Raw genomic sequence first — 15,314 nt, forward strand, 5'->3', positions numbered from 1 at the left:
AAAAATCATCTAAAGAACATAACTGTATTCATAACTCAATATGTAATCTTTTTGTGGGCTTGCTGAAATGACAGTCGACGACGAACGAAGAATATTGTGGTCGTGCCAGAATGGCGCAAAATCGTTTGGATATTATGAGGATTGAGGACTACTCACGTTGGCAACACAAGCGGTTACGAATGTGGAAAAATGCATCTTCGTTTATGATTTTCCAGGATCGCCGTCAATCGCATGGTTATGCATCATGACTTAGGGTGGCTTTTTAACTTTTAATTTCTAAGGAAATTGCTATTGCTATGGTGAATCCAGAAGACACTGACATTTGAAACTTGGCACCATTATAGCTATTATTCAGCTCATGACCTACGTTAAGTACTATGTTTTAGCTGAGTTGAAGACAGGCGGAAGTTTTGTAGCATCACATTTTTTTAAACAATACTTCAGATATCAAAAACACAATAGGACTATTCTTTTGCAGTCACATTTTATATATTTTACATTTTAAAAATATAATATTTGTTGTGTACGAGTATTTTTGGCACAACAAAGCCTCTCGAGTCCAAAGGAGCAAGTACAATAGCTGGGAACAGACTCTATAGTCTCTACACAGCACAGAGCGACTCTAAATGTACAAATGCCTTGATTACAGCGACTTTACAACTCTAGAAAATAACAAGTAAATAAAGCTTCTAAGGTAGTCAGTCTGAAAATAATTTTATATATCTTATCGATTTCGATAACGGCGACTTTTGATTAAAAATAATGTGCAGAAAATTATACGTCATTTACCGTCTGATTTTGAGAAACAAGAACTAGTAGTAGGGGAGGTGCTATTTGTGTAGTCAATCGAGAGTCGAGCGTCATGGACACCTAGTAGGTTTTTTACATTAGGTAAAGCTGATAAAAAAATAATAAAAGCGTTTTTTATTTTACCGGTGGGTTCAGAAACTGCATCATTTTAAAGTTTTGAAAAAGAAAATATACTCAGAAAATTGCTTATTTAGGTAAATTATAAACATATTTTAGACAAGGACTAAATCTTAAACAAAAACAAAAAAACAAAAAATCATTTATTTTAGTGCAAAATAAAATATCTACGAATCTTAGTTAGAAAAATATGAAGCTATATTTTTTTATAATTTTAAAATGTCCCTAATACAGGCTTACCTAACCTTTAAATCGTCAGTGCTTTATATGGAAGCTTCTTTGGGGTAAACTAAACATCCCCTATCTTAATCTGACACTTGACAGATCCGAGATGACATTTCAATATTAAAAAAAATTAACCCACCACGTAAGAAATTTGATAACTAGACACATGTCGGAAGCCTATACAACCTTAATCTGACACCCTCGAGCTTGTCCCGAAATCCTCTCTTCCTTTCCCCAACTATAGTAAAGGCCAGTTTTTGCAACTAAGGCCAGTGACCTCAAATCAGCTGACATCGAAATGCATAATTAAAGTGCAGATTAATGAGGAATGCAACTTAAGCGGTAGGATTCAGCTGTACCTCTGTTGATCACATATGTTTCTAGGGAAGTATATTTTCTCTGTTCGTACCGGTTCAATGTTATCAAAATGTAAATAAAAAAATCTTTACCTTGACATTTAAATAGGTCATCTAAAGGCAGCTCATATTATTACTTTCTTTATAATATTACTAGATGACCCGGCAAATGTTGTTTTGCCATATGGATTGTTTCCAGCAACAATATAAAAAGTCAATAAAAACCTATTCGCAGGCCTATCGGATGTACATACAAATACAAAATTTTATTAAAATCGATTGAGCCGTTTTGGACGAGTTCAACCACACGCACCGTGACACGAGAATAAGAAAGCTCAATATAGGCTGCTATATATTGAGTTCATATAAATTACTAGCTAAAAGCCGAGCTTTGTGAGGGCTCGCGTCGTCACACCTTGGCTGACTGATGATAACACATCTACATATAAATAAAAAATACTACAGTATGTTAAAGCACAAATCAATAGGCGTGATGGTTTTTCCGTAGTGTACCACAAAATGTAAAGGTTATAACTTGAGGGATAAGTATACTAGGGCTCACTTCTCTCGCCCTAATTAATTTTGAACTACAGTACTCACCTCCAATAAGACCGTAGGTCACCATCATCATGGTAACACTCTTGCTTAAGGTGGACAGGACGAAGCCGGTGGTGGCCACCAGCGAGCCCGCTATACACACCGCGCGGCAACCGTACTTGTTGCATAGCGCTGATACCACCGGACCTAGAACAATAGACATACAACGTTAAAGACAGAAGATATAGGTATTTCAGGTATTTCATATATATATATATATATATATATATATATATATATATATATATATATATATATATATATATATATATATATATATATATATATATATATATATATATATATATATATATATATATATATATATAGGGGGTTTCGGGGGCGATAAATCGATCTAGCTAGGAATCATTTTTAGAAAATGTCATTTTATTCGTGTTTTATTGAATACCGAGCAAAGCTCGGTCAAACAGCTAGTTTATATTTTATACCAATATTATGGTAAGGAGGTGATGAATATTATAGTGGTTGTAGTGTTGAAATCCAGCTTAATATTATACTAAAGGTGCTGTATCAATATAAAACATCCTTATCTAGGCTAACATAATTATAGATAAGGAACATTATGGTTTCAAACAAAATAATTAACTCGTATGTGATCTATACAATGTAATCTTTTAAATAACAAGCTGATTCGCAAAAACGCATAGTTTCAATAAAAATATATATAAATTAGTGAAGACAATGCTCGACTATGTCACTACAAGTATCGTATATCTTTCCGTTTCATTCAATCTTTCATAATATTGTTTCAGCACGTGTGATAAACAGCTACTGAACAACTGTTTAGTAATCTCTTACAAGTGTATAATCAATTTGTATTGGATGATAGAGCAAAAGAAACTTGTAAACATATTATTTTGCCGAGTTGATATTTCTTGGAAACATGTAGTCATTTTAAAACCACAGAAAAAACAACAATTTTAAAATAACATACAAACAGTAATAATAATAATATAATATCTATGGACGCTTCACACCACGTCAGTCTGGCCCCGTGCTAACAACCCGAAGGACTTGTGTTATGGGTACCAGACAACGGAAATATATTTACTTAATACTTTTATACTATACATAATATATTTAAGATTTTTATTAAAATGATACACATTTTTATTACACATCCATGACCCAGAAACTTTGAAAACTTTTTGTTCCATCGGCGGGATTCAAACCAGCGACCCCTGGCTTGAGCTACCAACAGCCCACCAACTGAGCCAAAGAGGTCGTCTACTAACGACTTGCATGTGTACAATGTACATACAAGGTGTAACAAAACTAAGTGAGAATACTTTAGGGTGTATACTGTATAGGGCCTCTATGTAGAGTTCGCTGTGAAACTTGCAGTGCTGAAAGAGAAACTTTTTTACTTTTGTATGGGAAAATTCATGACGCTGGGGCGTTTTGCTCATACAAATCTTAAAAAAAAACTTGCTCTTTCAGCGTTGCAACTTTTACAGTGAACTATATACTTACCCCCTTACTAATAAACGCTGTATAAGCTTTGAATAGTTATACAGTGTTTTGTCTTCTTCAATCCAATTAAAAATGTCACTTGTGTGACAGGAACAAAACACTGTTTAACTAACTATTCAAAGCTTATACAACGTTTATTAATAAGGGGGTATATATATTGTTACACCTTGTATAAGGTTTTTCAACTTTACAGAGGTCACTAAAGGTAAAAAGTCTCCCCACGATTGAGTTCAATGACTTTTATAACGCACTACAATCGCACGCATAGTCACTAGTTTTCACGAAACGCGTGTTGAAAAAAGCTGTAAAAGTTACAATCTTTTTGTACGTCATTAGAGTGAGACCCTATTGTTACGCCTCCGTGGTCTAGTGGTATAGCGCGGCTCTCGACTCGGAGGTCATGGGTTGGATTCCCGCGTTGGAAACATGTTATTTCCAAATTTGGTTAGGACAGTGCAGGCTGATCACCTGATTGTCTGACAAGTAAGCTGATCCATGCGTCGGATGGGCATGTAAAAAGTCGGTCTTCCGTCCCACTGGGTTATGAGAGTAAAGGAAAAGAGAGTGCTCTTGTGTACTGCGCACACACTTGGGCACTATAAAATTACTGTCTGGGCTGGCCTAGTTTCAATGAAACCGGCCACCGTCACCGAAACCGGTGTGGGAGCTATTATTATTATTTATTATTATTATTGTTACGATTTACGCTGCGATGCGTTGTCGCAACGGAATAATGCTTTGTAAGTTGAATGTCAAATCTGCGTTGCGTTTACGCGCGAAAAGCAATAACGGCCGGTTTTTCTAATCCAGTGATTGCTACTGAAATAATGTAAACGGCTACTGGAATGCACTGAATTGCACTCCACCTCTAGATTGGATCACTGGATTAGAATAAGACCTAGTGCTTTGCAAGTTTATCGACTTGTGATATCGATAGCGGAATGAAGAAACATATTTTATGAAAAAAATGTGCGTTGCTTTGACGCACGACAAACAAAGACGTGGTAAAAAGTCAAAACGCGCTGCTGAGATGGCGGAAATCGCAACTTTTCCTCAAATATTGGACACTGCACAACAATAATATGAGGTACCTCATTTTCAGAAAATAATATTGTCTTTGTCTTATCGACTCTACATAACAAAATATTGTCTAAAATAAGTTATACCGAGATATTTCGTACTTGGACAAGTCAAATTATCTTTATTTTAATCATAATCCTGCGATTTACCTTAATCTTATGAAACATGAGACCTCAATACATTGATGCAGTATGTACCAGTAGCGCCATCGTACCTTGGGCTAAAACCTAAATAAAACTCGTCATGTTATTTGAATACTCGATGCAGTTCAAGGAATTTTCGTAATTATTCGGCTTACGCTCCTCCAAAGTACCTACAACCTTAAACCGTGCTGTTATGTTTTCACGCTCAAACTGCTGAACGGGTTTTGCTGAAAAATGCTAAAGTGTGTCTGTCAGCCTGTTACGTCTTCATGCTCCAACTGCTGAACCGATTTTCTGAAATTTAGCATGAGAACACTTCGCGTCGCGGTTCCCGTCCGATAAACGAATTTTGGCGCAACGGAGTTGCGGGCGTCATCTGTAGCCCTAGCACGGTAACCAGTGGAAATGCGAAAGTATAGACAAACTGGAGTTATGGTGGAGATAAACTTAAGGTGTCGTTCCAAACTTTTTTCGTTCCGATAAATTCAATTAAAATGCCACTTTATGACAGACTATGTCACAAACTGTGGAGATAAACTTAAGGTGCCGTTCCGATATTTTTTCGTTCCAAAAAATTCAATTCAAATGCCACTAAAAATTTAAATAACACCTTACTTTATGACATATACTATAGTCTGTCATAAAGTGGCATTTTAATTGAATTTTTGTCGGTCGCGATTAGCCGCGGTAAAGATCGGAATTCGGAACGGCACCTTAAGTTTACCACACCACAGTTTGTCTATACTTTCGCATTTCTACTTTTCGCCGTGCTAGCACTACAGGACTAGTCATATATAATTTACGCAAACGATTCAATTAATTTGACCCACTTTATTAAGTAGGAAAAATTCTCGTTAGCTCGTAGTAAATTGCACGGCGCGAAATTAAAATATGGACAAAAGGTGAGGTCAACAAAGGAGATGGATTATTTTAAAGAGATATTAATGAACATTTTTCATCCCCTTCGCGTTAGTCGTCGAAGAATGATCTATTTTGTTCTGTATCTATACACCACTCGGGCTAACTTGTCGCTAGCGGTCATTGACTCCCTGTCAAAAACTTATCATTTTCCATATAAAACCACGATTGACAATATCTGACACTCTATTGTCAATCGCGGTTTGTATGGAAAATGACAAGCTAGCGACAAGTTAGCCCGAGTGGAGTATAGAAGAAATGACGAATCTCAATTTTGATTATTAATGCTATGTACACCGTAGTTGTCGTATGCATTAGATATAATGCAAAATTATTATTTTAGTTTGAAGTAAAAAATTAATGCGATGGAAGTAAATAGTTATTTGCTGTATAATTTTGATCATTAAGAAAGCTAGTTTTAGAAAATATTTCGGTTTAAAAATGTATAAATAAGTTACTATTAAATTTCTAAACAATTTCCGTTTTAAAAATTACCAAGCGTTCCTAATTCATCATTAACAATGTATGAGTTTAACCACAGATTATAGAAGAGTATAACACATAAATATGTATAAATATATTTCTCTGTAACATGGTAATTGGTACCTAAACGTAACGAATATGGTAAGTGTAACACATAATATCTAATTAGTTATTAGTTAATGTGCGCCGACGCATATCGCGGACGTCATCTGGGGAACTAACCTCTATTGAGGTTGAAACAACCAGACATACAATATAACATATAGGCCGGCACTGATTAGAACTAAGGGGATGATAACGCATAAATTTACTACCTCAATAAGAGCTATTCGACACAAAGGAGACAGCTGGGCCGGATAAATACAACAGCCTTGCAGAAACCCAGTGTAATGAAACGGAGAAGTTCATTTTCGCCAAGTTTCAGTGAAGTTATTGGAGTCCTAGAGGGTTGCAGATTTTAAGAAACACACGCAATTCGAATGCAAAAGTAATAAGTTAAAGGCCGGCAACGCACCTCTTCTAATGTTGCGAGTGTCCATGGGCGACGGAAGTTGCTTTCCATCAGGTGACCCGTTTGCTAGTTTGTCCCCTTATTTTACAAAAAAAGTATAAATTTTCGGCGGTATTCGCTTACTATAATGCAGTGAGTCTGTTAATACTGGTTCATTTTCATTCGAGGAAAACATCTCCATTTATTTTATTGACCTCGTTACATATTTTGATAGTAAATAGACATTGCAGTTAGGATATAACACCTCGTTTTGGACGCCCCCCAAGATGGATATTTGAATTACCTAATTTAAGAAGAGATTGACGTCATCGTTTCAATAGACAATAATTGTATCAACTAATATTTACTCACAAATCCTACCTAACATATTTAACATAGTAATACTAATCAGGAAGTGTCAAAATGCCTTGCTGTCGAATTACCTAGAGTTGGTACAAAAACGTTAAATGTGGCTAAACATGTGTGAGGTCTAGCCCCAATTTCACCAACAACTGTTAACGTAACACTCGAATTAATATCACGCTACCTCTTTTGTTTTTCTTATGAATAAAAGAGAAGACATGACATTTTAACAAGCTGATAACACTAAAAAACGTTGGTGAAATTGGGACTTAGCCTCACACATCTTAGCAAAAATTACGGGAGTTTGGCTAGGAGATGTTAATGCATCCGCCGTATAGTCCTGACCTTGCACTTTCGGATTTCCACCTATTTCGGTCGCTGCAGAATTCCTTAGGCAGTGTCAGGTTGACATCACAAGAGGACTGTTAAACCACTTGTCGCAGTTTTTACATCAGAAGCCCCAAAATTTTTCTAGCAATGGGATAGAATGGGATGTCCCTACCAAGAAGATGGCAAAAAGTTATCGAACAAAATGGCACCTACATACTTTAGTCAATTGTAAATAAAGTTTATAAAATAAAAGCTTTTAAAAACCTTTTGAATTTTTATATAAAAAATGCGAAGAAACTTTTTCCCCAACATAATATAACGATGCTATGCCTTCACTTTTTTAATTGCTCTAAGTTTACATGACAAGAGTTTAGAGAACGGCCACTGGTCATTCTTTATGTCCTGACTCCTGTCCTCACCAAATCGGCCCATTCGTTAACGGCTATCACGATTTTGATAACGTGATAGAACAGTTACGAGTTCGATTCCAATCGTTTTATTGAGGTCAATAACAACACTGATAAAGATGGTACGGGTTGTTGAAATTTTGCAACCTCACTCAATTGGTTACACAATTATGTACAACCATAAAACAAACAATTTATTTGTTATTGTAAAAACGAAAAAGGTAAACAATCAGCCATTAGTCGTAAATATGCTACCGAATGGAACTCTTTATTATTTCAACTTTATTTTTTAAGGTTTCACCAGAGGCGTGGTTAAAGTTAAGGTTAAAATTATGGTTATAGTTAAGGCTAAGTTTAGCTTTAACTTTAACTTTGAACCGGAGAAATTGATAGATGACAGCTGGTCCAACAAGGTTATAAATGAACGTGGGCGGGGACGCTGCTGGTAAAGGAGAACTGTCAAAAATGGCGTTTTTGTATGATGACAGCTTTAGTTCCTTTTCTCGCCACGTGCATTTAAAACCTTGTCGAGCTCTATGGTTATGGTTAAATATGGCGTCTTGATGGGGTCCATTTTTAGCTTTAACCAAAGATTTGACATTTCGCATTGTAGTTGAAGTTAAAGTTATAGTTAAAGTTAGTTGGTGCAACCCAACCTAAATGAGAAAATTAATTGATTGCAAAGAAATTAACGACTTCAGACCTGCCATTGCCATCATGGGGTTCTTATAATTTCTTTCCAATTGGCTTCCCCACCTTATAAATTATAAATATCGTCATCCAAATCCTCCATACGTATAGGGAAAGGCTTTAAAGAATTACTAGCCTGCGCCATCGAAACCTACACTTAATTTAGAACAGTGCAGTGCCATAACTTCAACATGTCTACAATGTGCGAGTTTTGATGATGAATAACATCAATAATAATATAACACTTCAAAAATGTGCTAAAATTATAAATCTAATCTAGTAATCAAGCAAATTCTCTGTTTGCCTGTTTGCTATCTTCTGATAGACGAATTATCTGTTAAGACTACACGACTTTATTATTATTATTCTACTGTATATTCGCGAAACATAAATAATAGTATAATTTAGTACATTGTAGTATGTTAAGTTCTCACATACGGTTTTGCTCGATAGTTTTACTCCAAATCGAGTAATAATTACTGTGGATCGCAAAACTCACAGCTCGAAGGCTCGCATCGAGCCAGCTCGATGGTGTTGAATATATCGATTTAGAGTAAAACTATCGAGCAGGTCCCTATGGACCCGTTTTTACCCTTTGGGTAGGGAACCCTAAAAACATGCTGGTCCTTTTACTTAGATATGCCTATTTTTAACACATTTAAATACACAAAGTACTCTCTGGCGCTCTTTGACAAAGGAGTTTCTTTGCAACTTCCATTAGCAACAAGGCGAAGTTTGTGAAAGCACCACGTGACACCAGGTACAGCTGGCGAACTTTTAATAGGGCACAACGCTTCTAGGGCGAAGGGATTGCGACCAACACGTGACGTATTCAAGAATTGGGGTTACATAATACATTGTTAATTTACAGTCACCTATATCAACATCAGTTGACAACAAAATCTGTAGGAGTTTTATATAACACTAGCTGTCCCGGTGAACTTCGTGTCACTTTAAAACCTTCCCTGGACTTCTACGAATATTTTAAGACTAAAATCAGCCCAATCCGTTCAGCCGTTTTCGAGTTTTAGCGCGACTAACACATTTGAAAATCCATTTTTATATATAAGAAAATACTTGACGCGACGCGATGGCCGCAACTCGCAACAACAACAAAACCATATATTTTTCGCAACAACAATAATACGTGGGAGAGCCATGCTTCGGCACGAATGGGCCGGCTCGACCGGATAAATACCACGTTCTCACAGCAAACCGTGAGTGAGTGAGTTTACCGGAGGCCCAATCCCCTAACCCCTACAATATTCCCTTCCCTACCCTCAACTATTCCCTTCCCTTCCCTTCCCTACCCTCCCCTATTACCCTACTCCCTCTTAAAAGGCTGGCAACGCACTTGCAGCTCTTCTGATGCTACGAGTGTCCATGGGCGACGGAAGTTGCTTTACATCAGGTGACCCGTTTGCTCGTTTGCCCCCTTATTTCATAAAAAAAAATAAAAAAAAATCTTATGTTCTTTCCCGTCTCCCAAAGTATATCCTTACTTCATCTTAATCGGTTAGGTAAGGTTTACTCGTGAAGAGGTCAGACAAACAGTTTGACAGACAGACCAACAGGCACACTTTCGCATTTATAATAGAAGTAAAAATGTAGGGTATCGCGAATGCCATGTCACTAACGCCTGCCGGGCCCGCATGGACAAACTGTGGACATAAACTTAAGGTCCGTTCCAATCTTTACCGCGGCTAATCGCGACCATAAATTTAATTAGTTAGAATAGAGAAACAAAGGCCTGAGCAAGAGAGATGTCACTATCAGTAACGACAAAAATTCAATTGAAATGCCACTTTATGACAAACTATAATATAATATGTCATAAAGTAGGATATATTATTTGAATTTTAGGACTATATATTTATGTCATAAAGTGGCATTTTAATTTAATCTTTCGGAACGAAAAAAGATCGGAACTTCACCTCAAGTTTATCTCCACAGTTTGTCTATACTTTCGCATTTCTACTAGTGGCCATGCTAGTCCAGCTCGTTTCTAAAATTTGCGTATAAATAGAAAAGTTTAGGAAACGTCGGCATTGGCGGTTACCCTGAAATATTAGAAAACCATAACATAACCTCTGGTGGAATTAGCTACCGTAATAGCAGTGTTTATCAAACAATAGACGCTACCTAGAACTAGCCAGTAACTGGTAAATACTAAATAATCTAAATATACAACTGTCGACTGGTAATATCCTGTACTATGATCAATGTAGCCACTACTACAGAAGGAGTAGATGTTTTTCCCACACCACCTAAAATTACGATGCTCTTATCATAATATATGAGATTTGTTACGTGATAGGTATCAGTATTTTCATTGTGTTAAATAGTAAATTAAGATAAAACCTACAGATTAGATATATTTGCAAAAAAGTTCAAGGCACAGTGAAAAATGTAGGATTTTAATCCATTGCGATTGGAATTCGATAAACTCTATGCCGATAAGTTGCCTTATCATGGAGTTGTCAAGCACAATCCTTATTATCTAGAATCTAGATTCTAGAGCTACTGCGAGTGGATCTATTGAAAATATTAATCAGATCTATTATAAGGTCAATGATTTCATAAACGATGGCACATCTTGGGAGTAGGATGGCTGCTTGCAAGGCTACTTCTACATTATTTTATGACTTACCATTATGTATGTATATTGACATTGTACAATTTTAAGTTACAACATTGTAAATAGGGATTGCAATCCGGAAAACCGGATCCGGAAATTTGCCGGATCCGGCGTCATTTTTCGGGTACCGGATCCGGTACCAATATACCGGATCCGGAGACCGGATCCGGAGTTAGCGATTTGTGGCAATAGTTAATAGAATCAGGCGTTACTTTGCGGAAATCCTTAAAATTTTGTATATTAATATTTTAGCAAAATTCCGCGAAATAAACATCAACTTGTAAGTAAATGAGTGAGTGTATGCCGTGCTGCGCATGAATATGCGTACAGTCAGTTTGCTAAAAATAATAATATACTTTAATTTGTGGCAAACTGATATGGTTGTTACATGAATAACTTACGTTAAATGCGTTACCCCTGGATAAGCTTTTTCTCACTTTTCTAGGGTTCTGTAGTGAACAATGAACCGTTATAGTTTAGTCTATCTGTCCGCGGTTTTGCTCAGAGACTATGTATAGGACCTACAAAGCTGTGTAACAAAATGGTATATAAAATCTTAAAAATATTTTTTTTTATGGTACCTCCCGGCTCCCATGCACATGAAGCGGGGAAGATTTTTTTTTGCGTCCACCCCACCGTGCGGGGTGTTCGTTGGATAGGTTTTAAAAAATATTACGAGTATTCTTAGATCATTTTCCGATTCAGTGATCCTTTTGTGTAATATAAAGTTTTAAAGTGGAAAAAAATCGTTCGAGCCCAGTGCCCCCCCCCCTCTACCAACTAAGCGGTTGCTTCTAGAAATGTGAAAAAATCACGGGAGTAGGAAATGTGCTCAATTTAAAAGGAAAATTATCACGGCTAAGAAGACTTCAAAGTTATTGAGTAATAGTCGACCAACAAAAAAAAAAAATGTATTCGACGAAGTATAAAGGAACTTTTCGTTCAAATTCCTTTGAACGTGACTGAGATGTTGTTGTTAGTAGTGTAAAATACGTCATGAATGTATATTCATTGACTATACAAAAATTATCAAAAACTAGCGGTACTACGGAACCGCAGCAGCTCTATTAGAAGTTATTTGCTAAGTAACGCTTTTAAATGATGAGCAACAAATAAATGTATATTGTTAAATATCAACTCGCCATTGACAACAGCTACGTATGGTGGTGGGGAGGGTGCAATTAACCTGCTGATTCTCCTAGGCTAGGCCGACTCGGTTACGATAATGCCGTAATGAGCTTGAGCAACTATACGGACATTTAAAATATTATTCCATGCTCTACAGTTTTTAAAGAGTGGTTATCTCGCTTTGAAAATATTGCATTAATCAGCTACAAGTATATGCCTTGTTTTTGAATTAGAAAACAAAAATACGATGATTTTCAGTTTTTAGTTCAATTTCATCAATCCGGCCGGATCCGACCGGATCCGGCCGGATTGACAGTAATCCCGTCAAATCCGGTCCGGATTGAAAATGACGCCGGATTGCAATTCCTAATTGTAAACCTTATTTTAAAAGGTTAATTTTTTTTCTCACTTTTTTTGGTAAAAAAGGTGGGCCCCGTGCGCGTTTCTCACGCCGGTTTTTCTCGCCGGGTTAGTTTCCAAGTGGTAGGCATCATGTAGACTTTCAGAGATGTTTTGCAAAAATTTATTCTGAATAAAAAAAATTAAGTTTGAGTTTGAGTTTACAGGATAGTACGTCGTCAGAAAGATGCGAGTAGATTTTCTTTTACTTAAATAGAAGAAACTCTAACTCTTAAAATACACAGTCTCTACCTCTTTCTCAATCCTAATATAGAATAGGTCTCCGAAAGAAACGGATTATTCTATGAAAATCTAAGTACGTATGTACGTATGTAGTTACGTATCGATTTTCAACCCCACAAAACACCGTTATAAGAAAAAAAAAAAAATTTGGGATTAATTGAAAATAACCGTTCTTTTCTTAGATTAGATTCATATGGTTTTAGAACAGTAAGTACTGCAATCTTGTTATTATTGGTTTCCGAGGGAATACTTAATATACAATGACTTACCAGCGGCCAAATACACTCCGGACAGCAGGCTGCCGACCCATGCTACCGTGCCCTTCCCCTCGCCGAAGTATGTCACCAGCTCTGGCAGGAAGATGCCGAAGGTGTACGCTATGCCGTCCACCACCAGGTTGCACATGAACGAGGCGAACACCACCACCCAGCCGTAGCCTCCGTCGGGCGGCGGGGGCAGCTCCCCGTAGTCGTAAGCCTCATCATCATCAGCTTCGGCTGCACCCTCCGCCGTCAGTCTTGCCGCTTCCTCGCATGACGTTTCGCTTTCCGTCTGGAACAAAAGTTAGTGTTTATTTTGGTGTTAAAACTGTTAAGGTGGAAGATGGAACAATTCATAGTAAACCCATGACTTAGCTTGGTGTTTATTTTGAGTGTTAAAATAATTGAGGTGGAGGATGTACTAATTAGTAATTCATGATACAAGATTAATCATTAACCAATTCATCGCATTAAGAGGGTATTAATTTTGGATGTTACAATAGTTGAGATAGATGGGCCAATTCATTATTCACCATTTATGGACCAAGAAAATGCATGGCTTCATGGTTCAAAACAAGCTACAAGAAATAAGAATGAACAACTATAAATAAAGATGACACTCAAAACAAAATCTCAGCAACTAGATATTACCCGCGGATACCGAAGGACGAATACAACTTCCTTCAGCACCAAGTTAGTTGGCAGAAGTTTTAACAAGGTTAGGTCCAATTATTTACATTACTATAAAAGTGTGTCGATCATAAAGAAAACAAACAAAACCCAATACGAGAACCACCGCGGTTACGTGTTGAAACTCCGAACAAATTAAAACTTCAGCGAAGTTTCGAGACTCGAGGGTTGGATGAATCTCAGGAAAAACTCGAAACAACTATCCGTTCACAGTTACTTTACCTGCGGGGCTAAAATGGTCGCTTTAAAGAATCATATTATGAATCGTGTTATGATTCATATTTAAAATCTCAAAATGCAAGTCTGCTTGCAATTCATATTTAGTAATTTGTACTAATTTGACATTTGTCAGTTTTGACAATTCATTTGCTGAATTGATTGAGAGGAATTGCTAAATGTGACCATTTTAGCCCCGCTGGTCACATAGCAATTCCTCTCAATCAATTCAGCAAATGAATTGTCAAAACTGATAAATGTCAAATTAGTACGAATTAATGAATTGCAACTTGCAAGCAGACTTGCATTTTGCGATTTTAAAAAAGTGAATCATATTATGATCCATTATATGATTCTCCAAGCGACCATTTTAGCTCCGCTGTAAGGACTTTTATTATAACCGTTAGGTTTACTCTCATGGAAAATCAAGGATAAAAATTACTCTTCGCATTAGCTGGATACGCCACAAGTCACAACCTTCTCTTCAAGGAAGTTTGTAACGCAAGGAATATGCCTGTGACCTTTACATAGTCGATAGTGTTGAATAATAATCAATAAGTTTCCTTGTTTCCAGTAATTCAGTTATTAAATCATTTAGTTGGCATTTAGAAATTAGAATTCTATAGGTATGGGTTATGAATTGGCATAATGGTTTTTAAGTTTGGCTTTTGTGAACTGTTGGGTGGTTATTACATTAAAAAATTAATCACTGTTTTTTTCTACCAATTTTTATAACATTAGGAGCAGACATAGAGTACGTCGCAGGAAAGGACATAAGTCACTTTTTTCGAGAGGACGTATGTAGTCGCATTACCTACATACAAATGAAACAGTATAATATTTAATGAAAAATGAAAATATGCCAACCAGACAAACTACCAAATTTGAAATCATTACAGGCACCAAAATATGCGATAAAACCTGCCAGTAACACTTAGCCGAAATATGGTCGATAACTTTGTCTTTATGTGCATTAATTCGAGCGCGTCGTAAAATTAAAAGCTTTACGTCATCCCACGTAATCTCATCAAAATGTGTTGTTAAATTAACGACGAGGAGGGACGTGCTCATTATTTTACTCATGCCTGAATCTCACAGGCAGGGCCGGATTTATACGGTCTTACTACAAAAGATTTAAACACTTGTTGAACAGTTGATTAGAGAAAAAATCAGTACAAAACGGTCTCAAAATAAATTTTAGTTTTTTGTGGTAAGACCGATATTTTTATGAGGCGAC

General features: G+C 36.6%; 1 protein-coding gene across 3 annotated transcripts in view; it reads right to left on the bottom strand.

Annotated features, from left to right (window-relative positions):
- LOC121733565 (monocarboxylate transporter 3) overlaps positions 1-15,314 on the bottom strand; it is a 61,154-nt gene that overhangs the window by 18,893 nt on the left and 26,947 nt on the right. For all 3 annotated transcript variants that reach the window (XM_042123853.1, XM_042123855.1, XM_042123856.1), the window contains exons 2-3: positions 13,181-13,463; positions 2,109-2,252 (exon numbers count right to left, since the gene is read on the bottom strand). In XM_042123853.1, coding sequence (XP_041979787.1) covers positions 2,109-2,252; positions 13,181-13,463 — 427 coding nt within the window. The remainder of the gene's footprint in view (positions 1-2,108; positions 2,253-13,180; positions 13,464-15,314) is intronic.

Source organism: Aricia agestis, chromosome 14 (assembly GCF_905147365.1).
Source record: "Aricia agestis chromosome 14, ilAriAges1.1, whole genome shotgun sequence".
Lineage (NCBI taxonomy): Eukaryota > Metazoa > Arthropoda > Insecta > Lepidoptera > Lycaenidae > Aricia > Aricia agestis.